The sequence below is a fragment of the Ornithodoros turicata genome, chromosome 9 (genome assembly GCF_037126465.1).
Source record: "Ornithodoros turicata isolate Travis chromosome 9, ASM3712646v1, whole genome shotgun sequence".
Lineage (NCBI taxonomy): Eukaryota > Metazoa > Arthropoda > Arachnida > Ixodida > Argasidae > Ornithodoros > Ornithodoros turicata.
The window spans coordinates 18966467-18990773 of record NC_088209.1 but is presented as its reverse complement, the minus strand read 5'-3'; the positions used below and the strand labels follow the sequence as shown (position 1 = coordinate 18990773).

The window sequence follows — 24307 nt, the reverse complement described above, 5'->3', positions numbered from 1 at the left end:
TTTACAAACAGGGAGAGGTCTATAATGAGTGCAGGCGTGGGTATACCCGGCGATACCCACCCAAGTTTCCTTTTGGTGGATACACATTTCCGTGTCATCGCGGGTTGCTGGTAAGGTGCGAGTAGACCCGCAATACTCGCAGGCGCAAAGCCAGCCCGTCGGCTTTTGGTGCACGACCCGATTCATTGCTCAAAATACAGGGTGGGTACAAATAAAGTAGCCCCACATTTTCGCACATGGCGCGTACCCTGCTTACCGCATGAACTTCCGGAGGCGCGGAATGACGCGCTTATCCGATGAAAACGAACAAAATAATCGTAGTAGCCAAACTCCACGTAACAAAAAAGTTATTGATGAAAACGTTGCTCTCCGTGCATCCCGATTTTCCTATGCAGAAGTCACTATGGCGGTCACGGCACAGTTGCGTTTAGCTATCGCTAGGCGTACCACATGTCGTTTTGTTTCGGCGTGAGTGGCACCCCTAGCGGTAGGGCGATGCACACTACCATACCACACTATGCACACTACCATATCCCCTTTGGAAATATTCGGAGCGAAATTCGAGTTGCTAACGATTTTATTGCGCAGAGTTTGGTTACCGCGATTTTTTTTTATTGATTTGCACCGCATAAATGCACCGTCGTGCGCCGCCGGATGTTCGTACGGTATCATGGAATTCGTACGGTATGCAGGGGAGACGCTATGTGCGAAAATATGATGAAAGATGGAAGTCACTGAAAAGGTGGGGGCTATTTTATCTGAACCCACCCTGTACGTTCCAAAACGCTCTTCGCTTTTGCTACAAATCCAGACCTTTCGCGGTGTGTGAGACGGTGACAGCTATGTCATTTACTGGCACCGCGTTCCATGCTTACTTACCCTTTGGCTATATTTGCCGCATGGGGCTATGAACTGAGAAAAATATTGCTAAATATTTTCTCAACTCATGGCAGCCGTTTTCTTTTCAAGTGTTAGCCACGGTGATGCAGATTCCAACGAAAGCCGAACGTGGACGATAGGACTGTCCAATGCAATCCAATCACGAATCCAATCCAAGTTTGCAGCTTTTTTTGTGGTGTTTAGGTTTTGGGTGTTGGCGTGATGTTGGCATGTTCGGTTTAAGAAGCTCTGTCAAGCGACCTGTTAACACTGCAGTTAAATAATGCACTAATAATATATCGTTCGATATTTTTTGTCATACTGCAGTGTATGGTGTTTTACAAAGTTACTTTGCTGTTCAACGTGGTTTCTTCAATGTGTTAGATCACATGCCTGTTTCCACTTGGAACAGTGCGACCATACCACACATGAACATCCATGAAGAAAAACAAGACTGCCACGCGCCTGCTAATGTGACGCAGAGCATTCCATATCGCGCGAGCTCGTTCATGCTCAGCTTCGAGACTAGCAACCATTAATAAGCGCCCGTGCTACAAAAGTGTCAAAGTTTTTTACTAGGCATAATGTTCGCGAAACTCAAGAAGAAAATCGAAGAGGAAAACCAAACGGAAATAAATATCGGCATTCCAGCTGACTCCTCGGGCCCTACGCCGACGCACACTCGACGAGGTAACGACATTAGCATCATAGAAGCAGCTTTCTTGTTAAATGTTTCGCTTAAGCGTTGTAAGACCAGATGCAGAACACCTTACTCTTCGGTGAACCTAGTCGTCATAACAGCTTTACCTGTGGATATCCCTGTGATGATCCAGATCTAAATGTGGAAAGGTCTGACGCGAAACAGAATTTGGTGAAATTTCGTTGTGATTAGCGGATTAGTGCTTCTGTAATTAATGTTGTAGTGAATGAGGCAATTAAACATAGAATGGAAAACACAACACAAGCCTCGCAACGCTCAATTGCGTACGTCAATCGAATAAACAATTTCTTCAACTGCCATCATTCAGTCTGTGATTAATTTTTTTTACAGGGACATCGGAAAATAGTGTGTCAGGTACTCCCATATCTGGCGCACGCACTGAGACACCAGATAGCGACAAAGAACAGCGAATAAAGGTATTTCTTGCGACTGCAAAATCCCAAGGAAGTGCCCAGTGCAGCCCTTTTGAGATGTTTCTTTTCTTTTTTTCACACAGTCTGTGTGCAAGTGTGGCCACCTGTCTTGATTTTACACAGACAGTTTTTAGGAAGTTCTTGTTCTGTATGTGATGTACGACTGAGAGCGTGACGCTGACTTGAAACGTTCGCAAACAGGCAAGGCAATTGCAGCTGTGATGTTAGCGCAAGGAGACATCATTGTCACATAGCAAATTACATAAAGTGAACAAACAAAAATATAAATATAGCACTTATTAAACTGGATACACCTATACAAGATACGCTGCATGCTAATTGTGTTACACTGGGTGAACAGCTAGTCTCTCTGCCGATCATGCAGTCAAAGGTTGCACTCCATATTTGTTTCCTCTTAACACTGAGAAACAACGAACTGTGATAACTTGTTGTGTGACGTTGATGACGGTTGTGTGTACCTGCTATGTGACTGCCTTGTACCTAGCTTGACCTGCTAACCATAGCTGACAAAAAATAGTGTAGGACGTAGATTGCTCAGCGTACACAAAATACTGTTTGAAGTAGTGATTTTAGGTACGTAACAGTAGCACTTGATGACATTAGGATGTCATATGGAATATAATTAGGGTTTCTAGTTTCTGAAATTCTGCTGAAAAAATCGCAAATTTTCCTAACACCAAGGATCTGCACGAAAATTTTTCTGAAGATGTTATTCACAGCAGAAAAAGGCGAAAAACATGAAGCATATGGAATAAAGTTAAAATTCCCTTATTACTCATGAGATACGTTGCAGCTGTCAATCTAGAACATGACGCTGTAGTATATTGTCATGTACAAATTCAGAGATTCGCATGACATCGCGGACCACTCTTTCCTGCGGAAAATACTTAAGTTTGAGAATGCCTGCTCCTCGTCAGTGCTTGACAAAGGCATTGACAGCAAGTCCAGTACAGCACAAGCAAGCACAGGCCAATCCTTTTCATGGGATGCCCAGAAGCTCAACAACGACAGATCACTTTCACAAGTGACTTGCAACAGAAGATACTTAGAGCCTGAAGTTTTCGGGAAATATTTTTTTCTAACTTCGGGGGGTAAAAATCGGGTAAATAAATATGTGCACTAAATTCATGCGAATTCGGGTGAAAAAACTTCCAGTACGCTAAATTCGAGGAGAAATCGGGCTCAATTACTCAAACTACGTGTAGTGGTTTGGTACAAACGGTGATGGAACTGCATTAGCTGGCCAAATAGGTAAGTTTGTGCATTCCTACAGAGATCCCAGTGAGGGCAATGTGCCGGGTAAAAATCGGGTTTCACCCTGAAGCGGCAACCTTCAATTCGGGGTGCAAATTCGAGGAAGAATAGGGTAAAACCCTAAAACTTCAGGCTCTATAAAGATACTGAGACAGTTCATTGCAAAATTGCCGCTTGCCATTGATCTACATAGTTCGTGGCCGGGACCTCCACATTAATGCGGCTTCGTGAATGTGATTCTATGCCTCCGCTGGTCCACTTTTCACGTTCCCAGGTTCTCGCTGGTGGGTTTAAATGTAACTGTGGCCAAAAACTGGGAAATTCCAGGCCCTTTCCCAAAAGGTGCATGTGACGGTTTCGAGGTGGATATCTGTGATTTTTATGGTTTTCTCGCCGAGCACCCGGAAAAGTTACCGGAGAACTGTTTTCGGCGCTTTTCGGTGAATACCTAAACCGAGAGACCTGAACTATAATTAATTTCTCAGTTGTTGCATGCTTGTGTTTCATCATTGGTTTTAGTCGCACTAATTCAGCCTGCACTTCCCAGAAAAGACTACTGAGCCAAGACAGTCCAACTGCAAGTGGTGCGTACGCCTCTTTTTGTGCGGCAGTATTATTAACATTTCAACGTGAATTCATGAGGCCCTTATAATAAATGTAACAATGAAACAATTATCTTTTGCAACTAGGTGAAACCAGGAATGCACGAGATAGTTCAACAAAGGGATCAGAGCCACCTCACAACTACCAGGAGCTGTGTCGCAGGCTACAACAAGTTCAAAAGGTGCGATATACAGTCAACCCTCAATTTATGAACACCCTCGGTTCCCCGAAATTTTTTTAATAAATCGAGGGATTCATAAATCGAAAAATCCGTGAAGTGGGTACTATCGAGCAAATGGAACAGTATTTCCGAGTTGGGATTGTGTTTATAATGGAATATATTGTGTAGTGCTGCTTTCGACCACGCCTTCTGCTGTATCAATCTCACAAAGAACTGACTTTAGCACATTCACACTCTGTTTATTCTGCAGTACTAAATTGTGTAATGTTGCTTTGGATTTTCCGCTGTGTCAGTCTTGGAAAGAAGAGACGTCAGCACATTTGCACTCGACTGGTCTCAGATTTCCTCCGGGATTTTTAACATCCGTTTATGTATTAATCTCCGGGTGACAGCGGCACCTCGTCGCCCTTGTGCGACCCCGGAAAACCCGTTTGTTGTTCGGATTTCGAGGGGTTAAGAACCGAGGGTGCAATACCTGGAAAACGTTTTGTCCATTCAGGCATCATTCATAAGACCACTGAATAATCCCTTTGAAGGTTTCTGTTGACCTCGGAACGATCCGTTCATAAATTGAGGGCAAAAACGGTGGGCAACTCCTAGTTGGTTCCCAGAAATTCCATTCATTATTCGGATATCGAGGTTCATAAAACGAGGGAAGAATGCATGTAAAAAGTTTGGTTCCTCGTGCTCGTGTTCATAAAACGAGGGAATTCATAAATCGAAGGTTCATAAATCGAGGGTTGACTGTACTCCTTTTAATGGGCACGTTGCATGGCTGTCAGTGGTATGTAGAAACCAGACTTTTTCTATTGTAACCGGGCGACAGGAACCGTAATGGTAACCGACAGTACATACCATACCATAGTACTGTTTGTACTACGGTGCTGTAAAGCTTTTCTCTACAAAGGTGGTGGGAACCATGCACCAGGTAGACCCCTCTCAGGGCAATGCTTTTCCCGCTACACTAGAGAGACGCACATCCCAGAGTCACACAGAATCCAGAACAGAAAAAGCTGCATAGACGCTACTTTTTATCCATGTATCTCTTTGCCACTTTGTCTCCCTCGCAACATTTCACGTTACAATGTTTGATGTGTGGCTAATATGTTAGGCAAAACAGGATGCAGAGGCTGGCCTCCTCCAAGCAGAAAAGAAGATCGAACGGCTGGCCAGTCAGGCAGAGAACCGGGAGGAACTGGAAAGCTTCCAGAGTCAGGAGATGGCCAAGATAAAGCATTTGGTGAGATTCCTTAGGTGTCATCTGGGAAGGGTTGGTAAAAATTACTTCTATTTTGTAATGCATTACCATTGTTCATTTACTTTTGTGAAATGACGCATTGCTCCTGCCATTACTTTCACCATGTAATGACACTACTTTGGCATGGCATCTTCCTGGTAGTCACTAGCGTGTTTGAGGCGTGATTCGTCGGTTGGTTCGTTACACCTTACTGTTGGTGGTAATTAGTTCCTACAAAATCACTACATATGAATGATTTTGTCGAGAGATGGGAGTGGTATGAATACCTTCAAGGAGTGTAGATTAATTTTAAATGAAGTAGATCTAGTGTAGATTAATTAGATTAAATGCAGCACAGAAGTAGTTGGTGTTCAAAGACTCCACTCAGTCTCTGTTCCCCTCCTGGGTGAGCATGAAATATCAGCGTGGGTACTTTCTCAGCCCGAACCAAGCACAGTTCGTAACTGCTGGCCTAAGTGCTGGACAGTGCCTGAATTTCCAACACAAGTAGTGACCTTATATTTGACTAACCTTTCCCTTTTTCTTTTTTCCTTCGAATGAAGATATCCTCCCCTAGGAATGAATAATGTTATGAATGTAGTGGCTCTACATTACTGGTTACTCCACCACAAAATGTGTTGCAATAGCGTTATTCATTACCCAGATATATTGCATTTGTATATGCAGAATGTTTTGGTGGCTATTCTTCCTTTAAAATTCTGTAGCAGTGGGACCTATTGTTTAAAATTCAATACTTCAATCGAACATCTTATAACCTTTTTTAATGGAGATATCTAAAATCTGAAGCCAGATTTTGAGATCAGCGTGTCAAAATACATAGGACTGCGAAGTATCATTAAGATACCCGAAGAAATACTGGTTTGGGATCAAGAGACGCATCCACCATTAAAGGGTTTTACAGTGCTCAAAATAATGCAGCAGTTATTAAATTCAGAATTGGTATTCATGTGCCACGGTGGAATATATTTTTGCTGGATGTTATAGGCTCGGCACTCTGTGTCGGGGATGATTAAAGTCTTTAGCAAACTTGGATTATAGTAGAAATGGAGAAATGTGCCAGCTTAGATGCAAACCATTTTTCTCATGATATGGTAGGTTGAAAATAAATGCAACATTTGAACCTCTATCTTTACCTTGTTTCTCATGCAGATACGAAGATTCAGACTTGGTAGTTCATATAGTGTTCTGCTGCACATCAATAAATTAACGTTATTTACTAGAGCTGTGCCAAAAGCAAAATTTCCATTGCGAATAGTTTACTAATATTTTACTTGCACTGTGAATCTAATCTGAATAATTTCTTCAGACGGCGAATCAAATTCGAAGTACTAATCGGAAAAGGCCCAATTCCAATAATTTCGAACACCTCATGGTGAAATATTTTGTGGTGTTGTGCTCATTCGACGATATTCTGCTCCAAACTTGTGAGCATTTTCACTTTGTGTTGTGTATGGTAGACTGTGTTAGTGGGGTGAACTGGATTCAGAGTTAGTCAACATGTTCCATGCAGCCTGCTTTGTGTGCATCTCCTCATTTCTATGTTCAAACTGTGAACTTCCTGTACTTTTTTTAGAAACTGCGCATATTTCCATCTGTCACTGAAGTTAACTCTGAAGGTTGGAGTATATTTACTGGAACGTGCAGTGTGCAGGGTACAGTGTTGACCATCAGCTGGCAGAAGTTGTCGACTTTAGTGACCGAATATTGTAAACGGTGTAAACACGGGCTTCACCTAACACTTGAGTGTAATGAGGCAAAGCCCACTTGTAGAATGACGAAAGATATTCGAAATGTCGAATATTCGGGCAGGTTTATTATTTACTGCTATTGCAGCTACTGTGTAGCCAACAGGATGTACGAACCATGGAAGAAAAGTTGAGGCTACAGGAGGAGGAGTGGCGGCTCTCGCGGGAAGAAGTAGCTCGCCTCCAAACGCAGCTGCAGCAGGAAAGGCAGCAGGTGCCAAAGGACCTTGTAGCTGAAATGCAGGCGGAAAAGGATGCTCTTATTCAGGAGGTGGACATTCTCAAAAAAGAAGCATTGCAGGTTTGTTTAAGTACATAGAAATCATACAGGGCTAGATGGGGGGACTGCCTTGTTGTTCTATATGTGATTAGGATTAACAGGACTGCCGTTGAATCTACCGTATTTACTTGCATAGTTTGCACACTTATTATCCAAAAAAAAGTATAATGTTGGTGGGGTGCAAATTGCGCGGGAACGTTTGTTATGATATTCGTACGACACAAAATTTCAAACTTTTACTATGCCAGTCATACAGGCTCTCGTTAGAGCCGATATTGATGTTATCACTGCATTGCGCTAGTGAGAAAGACTTACCCAAATACTGCGCGACAGCCGACGTTTGGGAGGCAAAGTGCCGGCTCACTACCGCTCATATACCGGTGCAATACGTCGAGACGCTGCTGGAAGACTCTGCTAGTTGTGCTTGACAAGCAGAAGCGCGCTATGTTCGTCAACTTTGTCATATTGTGCTGTAAGGTTTGTCATAACGTGTTTGTCCAGCATTTCATTTCGCATTTTGTAGTTTGAGTGACAGTATCGTCTATTGCACCAGTGCACCATCACCTGAAAGTGTGCACAAATAAAACAAAAGCACAGCAATAATTTCGGTAGTGCTGACGGTGTTGCGAAGAGCCATCGCCACGGTCGCCGAGACTCTCATGCTGAATATCCGCGCACGAAAGCGCAGGTGCACAAATTACGCGATTTTTTGTTCCCTTGTCATTTTTAGTGCTAAATTAGCGAAAAAATACTAGCAACATATGCGAGTAAATACCATATATCGTGCACATGATGCGGCTACTATGATGAATCGACCAATTTATGTCATTTGATACCATATAACACCTTGCACATTGAGTTTAGCACTTCGCAGTATTCATCCAGATGCAGTTGTTGGTGCAGGAACCAACTGTTGAAGATCTGCGTTTTTACTTTGGAACTATTCCAACAATAGACATAAAAAGAAATTTTGAAACTAGATTAAAGTAGGCAAGTTTACTCAAGTACTTACTCTTATGCCGAATGCATTGCCTGCAGTGAAATTGAGCAAAACACGTTTCCGTATGGCAAACTTCTTTGGTTGGAAGCAGTGAGAGTTCTTGAATTTTTCTATTAATTCGACCCAAAAACACTGAATTCAGTTATTGTTGCCAGCATTTTTCTATGGGGTGTGCAAACAAGCAAAAAGAAAACAACAGTGCACCAATCTCCCAAGATCCTGCACCAAGTCATCCCGCAAGCTTTTCCGTCCTTTCAATAACTCTTGAGTATGCAAAGAAAACTAGACTGAACTCTGTCGATCTCTCTCTGGGTGTTGCTATAGTTTTTCCTTTAGTAGTTAGTTTGTAGTTAGTAGTAGTACAGTTTGTTCCTTTCATCCTGGCACATTCAGCCATGTAAGAGCCAGCATTATTGGCAATGTCACGCATTGCAGTCACGACTGATTGGGTTTTAACCCGCAGAAATATTGCAGCTCGATTGAAGTCCTTACATAATTCTGCGCGATATGGAATATTCCGCAAGAAATGGACATTTCTCAGAGAAATGGCAGGTTCCACGAGACATGGCCAGTTCTTCAGAATGTTCGCGGATTCACGGAAGGCTAGGCTGACTCACGATCGTAGCTGTCTCGCAGCGTATAGCCATAAGGTATTGTTATATATTCCCCATTTAGGAGAAGGGCCCCTCCCCTGGTATTTTGACCTCTTGTGAGATATATATGGTCCAGAAGTGTTATATGTCGGCCTGTTTGCTTTTATCGCAGAGCTCCAACCGTATTAGCCAATTGGAGAGCACACTAGGGAACCTTACGGATGAATATGATGGACTCAAGCATACCCATGATGTCTATAAAGCAAAGGTTGAGAAATTTTTACTCACATTATCCTTGTGTGTCGTTCACTAGTATCATGCTGCCATGGTGCCACTTTCTATACAGGCAGCTGTCCTTTCTGAAGAAACAAATTCCGTTGTTGCACATCTAACTGAGAAAGTGAAGATACTAGAGAAGAGATTAGAAGACCATTCCCTCACTGGAGATGAGCAAGTTCAAAGTCTAATTCAAGAGGTATTATGCTCTTTTGTATGGTAATAATTTCCAATTTGTTGCGCGCAAAGGAGCATATAATGCTCTTTATTGGGCCACTCTAGCCACGACGTAATGTTGTGTGTCCATCTTCTTGTAGAGACGATCCTTGGAGACTAAGCTTGATGAGGCCAGGCAACATTTGTCAGAAGTTAAGAGCTCCTGGAGTGAGAAAATAAATAGCCTCGAAGCGCAGGTTTGTAAGAATCTATGCTACATTAAAGGGCTGCACGTTCCAAAAAATGTGCAACTCGAAAGTGTGCTCGTGCTCTATGCTCTACACTACTCCATCTCATGGGGGCTGAAGAGTGGATGACTATGTCAAGTAGGCGACTATGTGTAGAGCATTGTGTTTTTGGGTTAAACCTAAAAACACCTGAAAATGAGCTTGCAAAAGTGCAAATTCATGTAGCGATAACGGGGTACTGGAGAATGCTAAGCCTTAAATTCAACATAGCCACTCACCAACTCTTGTTGATTTGGTAGATGATAAGCGTAGTGTTTTATATTATACCCTGTTTGATTCCTAGAAAAGCCCTGATTTTTCGCGTGGTCCCGCAATCAATTTTTGTCACCATTAAGGTAAAACACACAATATTTTTTCTTTATTCACTGGGACAAGTATGCTCTTTAAGAGAGCACATGAGAGAAAGAATACTCCGACACGTCTGTCCATCGAAATCTTATATCCACTTGCATTCGTTACTGTGTTTTAAATAATCTTTGTTTCATTTCTTTCATTTAATTAATTACAATGGGACCCACATCAGTCATACTTAGAAACCCTCATTGAGTGAGTACAAAACCGGTGTGTCTGTTTTATATTGTCGGATTATTCTTTCCAATCCAGTGTGTCTGGAATGAAACTTACCCTAGGTATTCCCACTTTGAACTTAAGAAGGAAGTACTTTTGGATTTGTCTGTTTCACAAATTGTTTTGCTTTTCATCCCTGAGTCAGCTGTACATCATTCCAGCCCAGTATATTTCTCCTCTCACCTATCATAGTCAAAAAGTGTCACAGACTTTTTGTTGTACGGAGTCCTTCAGACACTCTTTTACCACTTGCTGAAACCGGGTGGATTTCTCTCCCACAGGACACTGTTGACATCCCAGACCCTGTAATCTTTTGCAGACATTTACTTTCCCATCTGCATGACCAATAGCAATCTCATTGTCAAATCAATGTCACAATGATGATGTTATTGTTCTTTTTCTTGCTAGACTGCAGTGGCCAGTGTACTATGTATTGTCTTCCCTAATGACCGTTGTTAAGATTTATTGTATTGTTTACCCATGTAATGAGCTTTAGCGGTCCTTTGGGTTTTTGGAATACTAAATGAATGAATAAATTTCAAACTTCGCATTCACAGATTTTGAATTTGAACCACAAAATGGCAGACGACGGCCAGGAATGCTCACGGCTAGAGCACGCCCTAGCTGCAGCCGAGCAAAAAATTAAGGAATACGAAGAATATAAGTGGACAGTAGAAGAACAGCTTCAGACAAAAGAGAAGCAGATAATTGCTCTCGTAAGTTGCGCTCCCTGGTGGAAAGAATCCCAATTTCTGACCCGCTGCCATTTTGTACTCGGCTGGTGGTGCACTAATGGCAAGTGCGTTTTCAGCAACAAACCAGAGAGGAGGAGCTGGAGAGGCTACAGCGGGCACACAGTGATCAGATCGAAGAGTTGCGGTCTCAGCTGGCTGCAACGAAGGGCGACCTTGTCCAAGCACATAAGGAAAGGGACAGGGCCATGAGGGACGTCGATGCCGGCAAGGTGGGGTGCTCTCAGTTCCCTGTTGAAAACTGTATGTAGTGTAGTGTAGTGTAGTGTAGTATGTATAGAGCCTGAAGTTTTAGGGTTTTACCCGATTCTTCCCTGAGCTTGCACCCTGAATTGAAGGTTGACACTTTAGGGCTAAACCCGATTTTTACCCGGCAAATTGCCTTCACTGGGATGTCTGTAGGAATGCAATAACTTACTTGTTTGGCAGCAAGTGCAGTTACATCACCGTTTGTACCAAACCAGTACAGTTCGTTTGTAATAGAGCCCGATATTCGCATGAATTTAGTGCACACGTTTATTTACCCGATTTTTACCCGCCGAATTTAGAAATAAATATTTCACGAAAACTTCAGGCTCTAAGTATGTAGTAGTATGTAGTAGCTTCATAGCTACATACAAGACTTGGTGAGTGAAATACTGCAAAAATGGAAGATCTTTAAGCACAATGGGCATAAGGAGTATTCTAGAAGCAATCCTCTGAAACTTGGACGAAGGGGCGAGGGGAGCGCCATGTTGAATCAGCCAACGTTCTCGCGGCAGCACTCTGCTCTGATGCCAAACGTAGAGGTAGCAATACTAATTATTAGAAAACAATGCCTGCGCTCAAATGGTGTACGCAAACGTCCATGTACATTACCATAGCCTCCTATATATATACTACATGCCTGGCCAATGATTTCGAAACACACAGGTGCTGGTCGTCCACATTAGTTTTCTAGGTTGGTGATAGTTACCCGAGCCTTTAGAGCCTGAGTTTTTGGGAAATATTTTTTTCAAAATTTGAGGGGCAAAAAATTTGGGGGAAATAAACATGTGCTCTGGATTCATGCGAATTTTGGTGGGAAAACTCCCACTATGCTAAATTCGGGGAGAAATCGGGTGCTATTACTCAAGATAATTGGTACAAATGGTGATGAAATTGTGTTTGCTGCCAAGCAAGGTAGTGTGCGTTTACAGACGTTTCAGTTTGACAGGTAAAAATCGGGTTTCACCCCAAAGTGGCAACCTTCAATTTGGGGTGCAAATTCGGGGAAGAGTCGAGTTAAACCCTAAAACTTCAGGCTCTATTTATCCTGTGTAACCCTGTTTTATACTGCCTCTTCACATTACAATGATGTGAACATGTCGTACTTGTGCCTTTCGTCCGCGCTCCAGTCCCCAGTTCTATTCTAATCCTGCCACTGACAACCCTTGAAAGTCCAGAACTATAATTTGCAGTACTAACTAAATAATCTCGGGCTTTTGGTGCTGTGCGTATTGCAGTTACAGTGTAATGTCATACTGCAAAACAGTGTCCATAAAGGAGCAGTGCAACCACAAAAACAAAATCCCTTCTTGATTATGATGGACTCATGTGCAGTTGCATAAAACTCTCTAAAGAAAATACTGCCGTAGCACACCTACAGGCCAAATGGCTAAAGTTTTATTACATTGTCTGTAAAATGCACTTTGGGTATTGTGTTTTTGGAGTCGATTTGCATTGTCGTCACTAAGGGTAAAACTCGGAAAACCCTGAAAATGAACTTGTCCAAAGTCAGCAATCAATACAGGAACTGGAGAATGCTAATCGCGGCACAATCCACATTTGTTGTACTCCACAACTACACAACGTACTGGACAACGAGAATTTGTCTGTACTCCTTGTCTCGGGTTTATTTTGCAGTCATGCACCATTTCAATTTTGTCGACAATCAGCATAGCCACACACTTTATTTATTTTCACTCCGATATGTACCCGTGTAGCCCGATTTTGTCCTATTCAACAGCTCCTACAAGAAAACATCAAAATATGAGGGTGAACGTCAGCACAGTATATGAGATGTATGCAGTGACAAGTAGAGGCGGGCACAGACAACATTGACCGTATCCGTACCCGCCCCGTACCCGCGCATGTAAGATCCGCGTCCGCAATCGCGCTAGTTGGCATAGGTATATCCGCATCTGCAACCGCGCAGATATTGGGTATATATCCGCACATCTTCAGTGCAGTAATTGTATTTGCCGTTACAAACGTTTTAACTTTTCAGCATGCAGATCACTCAGGAACGTTGTCATCCAGAATTGCCAAATGGTATGGCAGTGCAAAGTATGACACACTTCACACCATTTTGGATTTTTTTGTGTCAACTGTGGCTCCACCTGGGGGATGTTGACAGACACTAATGCTTATTTGTGGATAAAATGCGGATAACCGCATGAACCACTGAGAGGCACTGTTTTAACAGCACTTTATCCGCATGGATTTCTAAACCTTTACACTTCTGCCCGCAAACGGCGATGTAGTGCACATATCTGCGCGGATCCGCGAATATAACTATACCCGCGTGCAACCTCTTGTGATGAGTGCAAGAGCAGGGTCCCCTGTTGCCAATCGCATGCCAGGCGAGTGCTACATAGTGCAGATGGGTATCTTGCTTGTAATCTGAGGTTTAGGGCAAATATTTTGCACCTATTCAGTTACGTGCTTCGGTAAAGATTGTCTTGACTACCAATTAAGCTCAGCAAGCGGGGAAGTGATGTCACTGCTCCTTTAAAGCATAACTTGTCACCGGCTAGTGCTTCCTTTAGGACATTCTAAGAGGTGAAATGCTTTACCTAGGTGTGTGTTCCTACTGCTGCTCTTTGTCTGAATACAAAAAGGGAGGGAAGAAAACAAGGTGATCTGCTTGGTCTCATCCATTATCATACTGTAATGCTCTCAACACGTTGGTGATCGTTGCAGATTACTTTTCCTGTTGCGTACGACGAGGATGGGGCAATTGCAGTAACCTGTGTTTTCTGTTTGTAACAAAATGCATCAAGTTCTCTTGGTTCCTTTCACTGCTGCAGGCATTAATTTTGCTTTCCATCACAGCACACTATTTTATTCCTCTGCTGCTTTGTGATTGCATGCTGATCTGCCCTTGTGTGGGTCGAAGCTATGATTTCCATCGTTGTTCCATTTCCACCTATATTTCCGATCCTTCCTTTGTTTCCTTTGTTCTTCAGCATGGTTCTTGTTCCCTTTGAACCATGTCTCGACTCTGTGCAAGGCCGCCTTGAGTTCATTGCGCTGTTACTAGAGTGGGACCTTTCTATTACAGGCGCACATGACACTAAACTTTTTGTCAGTCAAGATGCAGGAATTTTCCGCGTACCTTGGCACAATGGGGTGTAGACAGTGGCTGAAAAGTTGATCCGAAGGTACACATGCACTCACCTCCTCCACTTCACTAACTGTATGGTACGGTACTGGTAAACATATGGGGGACATAATAACGGAACGATAGGGAAGAGGCTCCAGAAGTGCAATATATATCGGGCAATATTTGAAATAGTACAGTGAAGAAGAGAAAACAAGGTAACTACTATACACAACAAAAATGAAGACAGCAGGAACAATTAAGTCGGGTGAGGATGACTGAATTTAAGACAAGCAATACGTAATGCTGCTTTTAAAGGCAGTACATGTGGAAAAAATATTGCACGAGGACGAAAAAGGGTTCACAAAAATTTTGACGAGCGAGTGGGTCATAAGGGCAGCAACTTTTAGCCAATTAGGGGGGCTTCAATCTCACTGCTGCCGCTACTCCCTCCCGCCCCTCTACCCACCTCTACCCACCTCTGCACACCATGGAATCTGACACTTAGCGGGGTTGTAAATCGTTCAGAAGCGCGTTGGCGAGACATTTGAGGGGCGACATCACGAAAATGATATTTCCAAAATCTGGGACTTTTAATTTTTGGTGCAACATTCCACTTCTCCCGAATTGCTCTGGACAGCTACTGCATGACCAGTAATGATAGGCAAGCTGCCACACAGTCCCACGAACTGGCAGGACTATTGCTACCGGACGTGAAAGGCTGGCACCCACACACTAATGGTGTACCTGTAATAGGAGGTTTCACTGCAGTATTTGGTGTCCCACCAACTTTGAAACAAAACTTGGGAAGAGGCTGTCGTCTCTCTCTTGTGGTCACTTTGTTGGTTGCCCGCAGAACTCTCTGGCCACTGCTCAAACGGAGTTTGTGGAGAGAGAAATTGAGATGGAGAAGAGACTTGCTGGCCTCGAAAGCGACTGCAAGCGGTGGAAGGTGAGCATACGGTGAGCAGCTGTTAGCCAGCAGCAGGAGGACGATGTCGTACCTGGAGCCTCATGTTTTCCTCTTTCACCTTGTGTAGTTATTCATGCTTTGCATGAGGGTGCTCGGAATAAGGAAGATTTGGAGTGTGACCTTGTAGTCTGCTGTTCAATGCTTGGAGGATTAATATAGTCAACATTTCCAAACCTGCACTTACTGCAAAAGCTCTTTTGTGTTCTGATTGGAAACATTTGCGAGAAAAATCCTCTTGACATCTGTTGTGTTGTGATGCCTCTCTGTTGCAATCTGACCAATGAGACTGCAAGCTTACTCAAATTATTTATGACAAATACATCATTAAAAACTATGAGGATATCTTCGATCGCTCCGTCTGGGGTTGGACTTGAGATGGCCTCAGATTCTTAGAGCAGATACTACTTGATGATGCACATGACCTTGTTACACACATGATACTGACATGATACACGATATACACATGATACACATCAACTAGAGTCTGTGAATGTTTGGTGTTCACGCAGATCCAGGTTGAAGAATTTATTTTATGTGGACTTCTTGGTCACTAGCTCTCCAGTTTTGCCCCTACAGCATTCGTATAACCTTTATGATATGATGGCATCTGTATCGTGTATCATGATATATCATGATGTATCATCTGTGTCATGTATGCCATCTGTATGACCATGGCACAGTTATTCAAGCATGGTGTTCTAATTACTACTTACTGTCTTAATGTTTCCATTCTGCTTTTTGTATACGATGGTGCACTGCAATTTAAGGCTACCTGGTGCTAGCAGGCACTGGAAGGTTACAAATTACAGAAGAGATCTGCTAATGGCAGAGGCGGATCCAGACCCTGGGTTTGGGGTGGGGTGGGGGGGTTCTTTGTTGGTGTGCGTAGTGGGGCAGGGAGAGAGGGAAATTCGATGAATAAACTGGCGTTTTGGGGGGCAATCGCCCAACTGCCCCTCGCCCCCCTGTATCTGCCCCTGACTAATGGTCACACTTCATGTTCATCACAATTAAGGTCACTTCAAGTGCAGATCTCTTGGAGCAGCAGAAAGCTTTGGGAGTTGGTGAACTGAGCATCAAAGAAAGTGCACACAGAACAAACAAAAGACTTAGACAAGCACAAACAAAACAAACACGTGGAATGTCGTAAACAATAACCACGAGAGACTAAAGACGGAAACTAAAAGTCCCTTGAGTTGCAGTAAAAGTGCTTGTCGGGTTCACTTACTTTGATGTTGAATTAGCAAATCTCTTGCTTTGGATTGGCAAACCTGTTCCAAAGTAGTGAATGCATAATGGGTCTTAACTAGTTATGTGACTTCTTGAATGGTTGGCTAGCGAAGACGGAACGCATATCGGACTACTTGCTGAGCTAACAACTTCTCACGCTTTATTCACAGGATTTTAGTTAAAGTTCAGCAGTAGCCTTGTGTGCTGTCTATCTTTGTGTTTTGCTGATCAACCATTCAAGTATGTACCAATGACACCAGATCGCTGCTATCCTGATATCACTTCTAGTCATTGTTTTGGAGCCCGGTAGCCTTTAATTGCTACTGCACTAACTCTCACTATGACTGTCATCAGCACTGCCACCATCATTGTCAATGTCATCACCCATTGGTGGAAGCCAAGGTGCTGAATTGATTGATGGCAGTTGAAGAAAAAGCAACAGGACTGGGACTCCTCAATTTTTTCAAGTGGAATTTTCTGCAACTGCCATCATTCAATTGAAATATGCAGCTAGGAGTTGACGGGTTCGAATCCTACCACTGGCAGTGTCGTCTGAGGTTTTTCCTGGGTTTCCTGGCAGACTTTCCAGACAGATGTCTGCACGGGTCCCCCGAAGTTGGCCCAGGATGCACACTAACCCCCATCCCCTACTCCTTCCTGCTGTCCTCTCTCCATCTATCCACATCTGTACACCTCTCATAGCCACAGTTGCTTTGTGGTGCTAACACAGAATAAAAAAAATGCCACCACCACCACCACCATCATCATCATCACCATCATATATGTGCAGATACGGGAGCATATTATGCAAATTTGTATGTGAGCGTTCACATTTTTCTCTAATAAACATTTATTACAGGCTGAACTCCAGAAGAAGGAGGGCATGTACCAGCTACGTACCCAGGAGTTGGAGTGCAGCCTCCAGAACTTGACAGAGAAGGTGACTTCCTTTTCTTCCGATAAGTAATACTGTGGCACAGTTTGTACATGTATGCCCGTAAGGATCCCCGTATAATGTCCGTAAGGGCCCTTGGGGTAAAATGAATATGTGAGAGTTCAGACAAAAAACCTGCCTTATTAGCTTGAGTGTTTTAGTAGGTCGGAAGGTGTTCACGAAAACGGTTCTGAAAACATAAGCCAATCGCCCTGCTTCTTTGCAGTGGGTGACATCACACTGATAATCCACCAATCACGTTTGTTCGTTTCTTTTTCAAATTGGAGCCTCCCAGAGTCCGCCGAAAGCCTCGTTGGCCGACAGGTGTTTTCTTGTTTGTTTGTTTACAAGTTTAAAAGTAACATGGTTTTGCTTTTGATTGTTGCGTAGTTTTATGTAAATAATTCAGACTCGAGAATTTATGCATTTCTTGTCTATGAACAACATGTTAAATAATTACGTTCAAGAAGAACTATATGGGTATATTTTCTCCTGAAACTGAAGCATTATTTAATTTGTTAGGTATCATATTCTGCTTCAAAACACTTTTCACTAGAAGTGTTTTTTTTCCTGGCTTTTTAAGCTCTGTTTAAAGAAAGGATTCGAAAGATTCGAGACTCGTGGATTCGTAGAACCTTCGAAAAATCCGAAACATTTTGGATTTATCCCATCTCTACTAAATACAAAACCTAATAAAAGTGTCATTTCAAACATGCTTCCAAGCCAACTGCAGTATTAAATAGCATGAGGTGCATGACATTTTCCATGGTATGCCCTGTGTCATGAGCTGAGTGAGGTGCTGCGAAGTTCTTAACACTCGCGCCCATGAGAGCATTCGTAGCCTCCTGGTGCATTCAAAAGCTAGGGCGGAAGCATCCCGCATAGCTCAATTGAGAACTTCTTATCACACAGGTGTCAAAGCTAGAAACTGAAAAGGAGTGCCTTTCTAAAGACTTGCAGAGGCACATGGCTGAAGTTGATCAACTACAAGAAGGTGATACTTTCTGCCTCTTATGTTACGCTTGTAATGTGTGACTAATACTACGATCGCATTGGTCTTGCCCATTAATGTTCTTTATGAATGTTGATGGTGCAAGGATTGATGGCGCAAACAAACTTCTGTGAGAAATCGGTAATTTCACGGCTCTTTCTGCAACAGTATGTCCTGTCCCACCCCCAAAAAATAATTAAAGTACTGTGTATGATGCCTTTAAATTATGTACACATAACTCAGAAGAAAAAACAAAAAATACTTGCAAATGCATTGAGGGAACAATTTCATTTGCCCCTTGTAGCGATAAGTCTGTGTTCATCGTATGTAGCTACATCTTACCTTTCAGCACTCAACCAGCAGAAGGCACAGTATATGTCACTATCAACAGAGAAAGATGCTGTTGCTCATCAGCTGCTAGAGATTCAGGAGGAGCTGCTTGCTGCAAAGGTAATGCATCCCACTCACAATGTTTGTCACCAAATGCCAGTGCATAGGTACCTTGTAGGTATCTAGGCATAAGTACCTCTGTGTCATACAATCTGTACAAGGACATGCTATAATTTCTTTCATTTCATTGCTTCCTATATATCTTCCGAAGTTTGAATCCTTGCTAAGCACAGCACAGCGTATGTTTCAACCTATAGCTCAGAATAGCATTCTGAGCATAGAATAGCATTGTTAGGGCCCTGGTTTTTATGCTGTGGCAAATCTTAAATTCTGCGGTGGGGAATCAGAAATTTTGCAGTTTTCTGCGGATTTAGTTTTCTGCATTTTACAGTCTCAGCTGTGTATTGGTGAGCAAATGTCCATTGAGCAATTGTTCGGTGAGCAATTGTCGGCTGCCCACACATTTCTTAAAACAGCATCTCCGTCATCAATTATAAGCCACAAGTATGAGGCTTGGCTTAAAAACGGATGGGTCTGAACCACGCAGACTACATGCCCTTGCTACCAAGGGTGTCACTTGTGATGTGCCACCAGTCAAGTGTGATATGGAAATAATGTTTTTCACAGTAGGAAAGCCTTTGCAAGACACTTGTAGTAAACCGCAAATGACACAGTTAAATCTGAGGCCTCTGAGACGTGTGCCAACGTGTTCTGCGACGTTTTTGAGACATGCTGCGACATTCCTTTTGAAGGCTCGTAAGAGTGAAGATTGAGTGGAAATTATTTTCAAGCTGTGTTTTTTCCAGCCAGAATCAAGTAAATTTAATGAATTATACTGAACATAATGATCCAGGAATTACTATTGTGCAGGCAGCTCATTCAGAAGCTGAACCTCCAGTCTCCAGCACCTCTGCAGAGGAGCTACAGAAGAAGGTGCTTGACCTTGAAGGGCAAGTGCAAGAAAAGAATAAGGTTTGTACTTACTTGTTTTAATGCAATGTTCTCAAAATTTTTCATCTATGGGAGAGCATGATGTTGTATTTGGGTTGAACTCTCATCTCACAAACACATTACTGTAAGCCCCCCAATTTTCTAGAGTTGTAATTGCAGCCAAAAATTTTGCATAAGAATTATTTGGAAAAGGAAAACACATTGGAAAAGAAATTGGGAAAGCATGTGCGATGTAGTGAAGGCAATCTCGGTTGTGTCACAAAGTTAACCACTCAAGCAACGCATCTTGATATCCAGCTTTTATGGAATTTAGTGTCCTCAAATAGTGTCCTCTGTGTGATTTGCAAAAAAAACTGAGGTCACCTTTGCAACTTTTCTTTGGAACTGTTCATCTACACCTGACTTGTGACATGGCTCATAACAGTGTTTAAAATTTGACATTTGCTTTCCGCCATGCATCATGCAATGTGTTAGGAATCGATATTGAAAATGTACTGAGATACAGTGAGCTTTGAGTCAGCGACTATCCTTGCGTTTGCTGACCAAGAGCAAATGAGGCTCCGCCTTCTGGATGCGGACCAATAGGAGGACGGGAAGGGCAGGCACTTCACAAACCTCTGCTCTGTCCTAAGAGATGGAACAGTGTTACCGTTGTAGCGGGCCGTGGACAATGATGAAGATGGCCACGCGCCTGAAGCACCTGCCTCAGTTCCACCGGCGCGGCCATGGAGATAGGCCACCGTCATCGCCGGTCGGGGCTCATGTAGAGGAAGACCATCGTCCTCTACATCGTTCTTCTGCCGTGGCGCACCAATCTAACCCAGGGCTTCGCCATCCGTTAACCAGCAGCTACCGCTGTTTTGCCTGCCACAAGGCTTCTGCCAAGGCGCACCGATCTAAGCAACGGCTTTGCCGTCAGGTAACCGGCGTATGCGCAACTCCCGATTGGCCTCGCTCCCACGTTGGCGGACGGCAAAGGTTGGTTAGATTGGTTAGGCGAGAGCAGAGGCTTGGGAAGTGCCTGCCCTCCGCGTCCTCCTATTGGTCGGCGTCCAGGAGGAGGAGCCTCCCACGCTCTTGGTCAGCAAACGCAAGAATAGTCGGGTCAGCTACATGATGGGAACTTTTCCAGGCCATCCGCTTGCAACAGCAACGTATTGCAGACATGAAGAAAACCTTGCAACGGGAACTGAAATTTCAGCAAGCCACCGAGCTCAGTGCAGCTCAGGCTAATAACCAGGTAGCCGATCGGACAGCAGCAGTGGGCAGCGGTGCATCTGGGGAGGTCCCCTCGAGTCAAGTTCAGAGGAAGCTCGAGAATGACATAAACTTCAAGTACCTCAAGCATGTTGTTTTCAAGTTCATGACCAGCACGGAGTATGAGGTAACGGCGTATCCGCTTAGATATGTTTACCACAACGTACAGTCGCCGACCGATTTTTCGGACTTGAAGAAGCTATAGGAGGAGAAGTCCAAATTTTATGGAGCAATCCTAATTTTTAGACGAAGGTTCTACAGTGTTTCAAAAACAACTTTATTTGAGCACTCACACTGGCGCGAAATAACTGTCAACACGAGCTTGCTTCGCTGTTCTGACATTGGATAATGCATCAAAGTGAATTTCTGCTGGCACAGCCTTGTTCCATTTTCTTATTTCCAGCCAATTTCTAACATCAATGACCCAGCCACACACACGAACATGTTTCCTCGTGTTATCTTGAGCAAGCACGCTCGCTCTTTCTCTCTGTGTGCGCTCGTCCACCCCTCACCCACTTTCCCTTTCCAGTGAGCCGTTCCTCCTTTCCCTCTATTCCACCTCCTCTTCCTCAGTCGGTATTTTCACTACGAAAGGTGGCAACCCTAGTCAGTGCGCTTCCCTTCGTAGCGCAGTCCTTGAAATGACTACAAAAAATCGGGCAGTCCGTCCGAAACACTGCTCTGAATACGTCGGCCCTATGGGGTGTTTGACGGCGCCAAGAGTATTATCAGAAAAACTGAAAGTCTGAACTTTTGGAGTCCAAAACATCGGTCGGCGCCTGTGGTCATTATCATCGTGACTTCTGTTTCCCCTACGCCCTTCTGTAAGGCTCATTAAGGCCCCGTCATATTTTCTCTCATTTCAAGGCCCAACACCTAATTCGTGCAGTCTCGGTCCTGCTGCATTTCACCGCTGACGAAGAGCACATCATCCGTCAGCATCTGGACTGGAAGAGTTCCTGGTTCGGCATGAGGCCACATAACTCGCTCAACCAACCGTACGTTCCTCAGCAGCGCAGAAGTCAACAGCGCCACACGGTGGCAGGATCAAAATCACACTCCAAACACGGCCCAGGCTGACATCAACATTCCAAGAACTTAGCGCCGGGAACACTGTGTAGAGATGTGTGCGTGTGTGCTTGCAGCTATGCACTTCTTTTAGCAGTGTGCGGAGAGCGTGTTGACGTCCTTTTTCCCCCTCTCTTTTACAAGATCATGCTGCGGTTGTTCCTTATTTAATAACAATATTCACCAACGATTTGGTCGGTGGTTCGTGCAGGTTAGGCCAGGCCTAATCCAGATACATTTGACATGCAGAAACAAATTGAGGTTACGATTTAGAATACGCGGAAATAAAAAAATGATGAATAACTGCCAAAAACATTTATGTACATGTACAATCTACCACACATTTTCATAGGACTTTTTTTACATTTTCATATCACGACAGAGGAATGTAATATAAAAGTAAATGACTGTTCTATGCAGAGCGCCTTTCTTGAACGGTATGAAAGTGACTGAACTATAATGTTGCTTTGGAAATGTGAATGAGGTGGCTTTCATATGAGCAACTGCAAGCCATAGTCACTGCTACTGTCTAGTACATTTGCTGCAACATGTCAATATATATATATATATAGCTACCAAAGACACATGCTTGCAGGACTTATGTACATTATGTTTTACACTTTTATTGCTGTATTAAACACTGTTGGATTGGGGAGAGATCTTGACTTGTGAGCTTGACAGAAATCTTGCCTTAAGGTTTGTCTCTGGCTCTTAAGCAACAGATTCTGCAAAACAATGGCAGTCGTAAAAGCTAACCGTTGCACACTAGCAACTGCAACACGAAAAGGCTGGGGAACTATGTTTTTTCCCTTTTTTTTGCGCTGAAACACAGCAAAAAAAAAAAAAAAGCGCAGATACAGCACAGCACATACGCAGTTCGCGTACATGCTGTTCAAAACTGAAAATACCTCTCTGAGCAACATTATGTGCCGTAAGTCTGTCTAGCCTGCTTAAGTAAGAAGTAGCTGTATATCGCATTACCGTAATTTCACACGTATTAGCCATGGCTTATGCGCGATTTTTTTCTCACGCAGCTTTAATGAAAGTGGTGACAGTGATCCATGTCCTCTGGAAGGCCACTGACCCGTCAATCCACGAAAAACGCAACAAGGGCACAATCCGATCTTGGTAGAACACTAGAACTGACCTCCTTTGTTGTACACAATGCCAGCCCCCTGCGTATGGACCACAGGGTATATGGCCTTCTCTATGGTCTCCTTTGTCCCACAAATCAGTCGTGTCGTATTGCCCGCGGCTTATCTGCCCAAAAATGTTCGAACAGTTCCTAAAACCGGGTCCTGCAGATTATACACGTGAAATTATGGTACTTAGTAGGTGACCACCCATGCTGGCATCAGCGGAGGTGTGGCTGTCATGCTGGCTCAGCATGTTTCGGGAGTTTAATCCTGTTTTAACTGAAACGAATGAATTCTGTATGAAGACTGAAAGTGCACACTGTAATGGCATACACACGGTTTCCACTGGTCCTTGAAAAGCCTCGATTCTGCATCTTTTTCTGGCACCCTTTGTTGTATTGTTCGTCAACCTTCCTTTCTGTTCTGTGATCTTTTAGGGGTACTCAGTCACGTTCAGGAACGAATCGCTAGTGCGCAGTAAAAAGTTTCACATCGTGGGCAAAATGATGGCTGAGCCTAAAAGGGTCCTCGAAGCTTTCGTTCCAAAATTGAGCGGGAACCATGCATATATATTGTTTTGTGATGCTTTACAAGTATTGTACAAAGGCTCCACAACATAATCGTGTTCACATTACATGCACAGACTAGCATTCTTAAAATGCAGCATCTTAAAGGAGGTAAGAACTCCTATCTGCAAGTATTTAGTTACGGGTGTAATATAATTCTTCTACGCTTCGTAATTCTATTTACAATTTATTTTTCAATACTTCTCCTTCATAACATGTGCAGCAATACTACAAAAACACTTTTTTTTTTTTATACGGGTGAGTAGACGTACCGCCATCCAGATACCTCTATCCATTGTTACGTCATTTGAAGAACTGTAGCACCCAATCAGACGTCAACGCGGAGGTACACACAACGTTCCGCTCTACACTCCTAGCCAACCATCATCCCGAATGACAACGTTCTCTCTCTGAACCCCCTGCAGACCCTATCCACGCCCTATCCCAATTGTGACATCCAC

The 24307-nt window shown here is 43.4% G+C and overlaps 1 protein-coding gene across 3 annotated transcripts; it reads left to right on the top strand.

Annotated features, from left to right (window-relative positions):
• Positions 1-1040: 1040 nt before the first annotated feature.
• On the top strand, positions 1041-22801 carry LOC135368290 (golgin subfamily A member 1-like). 3 transcript variants are annotated; one of them, XM_064601467.1, is made up of 18 exons: positions 1041-1569; positions 1931-2016; positions 3836-3872; positions 3978-4072; positions 5193-5312; positions 7164-7376; positions 9121-9216; positions 9295-9423; positions 9542-9637; positions 10813-10971; positions 11067-11219; positions 15207-15302; positions 17413-17493; positions 18400-18481; positions 18828-18928; positions 19739-19840; positions 20952-21203; positions 21944-22801. In XM_064601467.1, the coding sequence occupies exons 1-18, from the start codon at positions 1464-1466 to the stop codon at positions 22154-22156; spliced, it is 2217 nt and encodes a 738-aa protein (XP_064457537.1). In that variant the 5' UTR covers positions 1041-1463; the 3' UTR covers positions 22157-22801. The 3 variants fall into 3 exon arrangements, with proteins under 3 accessions (XP_064457537.1, XP_064457536.1, XP_064457538.1); XM_064601466.1 differs by having other exon boundaries at positions 5184-5312; XM_064601468.1 differs by lacking the exon at positions 15207-15302 and having other exon boundaries at positions 5184-5312.
• Positions 22802-24307: the final 1506 nt, after the last annotated feature.

Bases quoted from the DNA above. Each gene is read 5' to 3' on its own strand.
- LOC135368290 (XM_064601466.1), top strand. From the start codon at position 1,464: ATGTTCGCGAAACTCAAGAAGAAAATCGAAGAGGAAAACCAAACGGAA. The intron at 7,377-9,120 runs GTTTGTTTAAGT...CTTTTATCGCAG, and splicing joins TCAAAAAAGAAGCATTGCAG to AGCTCCAACCGTATTAGCCA. The intron at 18,482-18,827 runs GTGATACTTTCT...CTTACCTTTCAG, and splicing joins AGTTGATCAACTACAAGAAG to CACTCAACCAGCAGAAGGCA.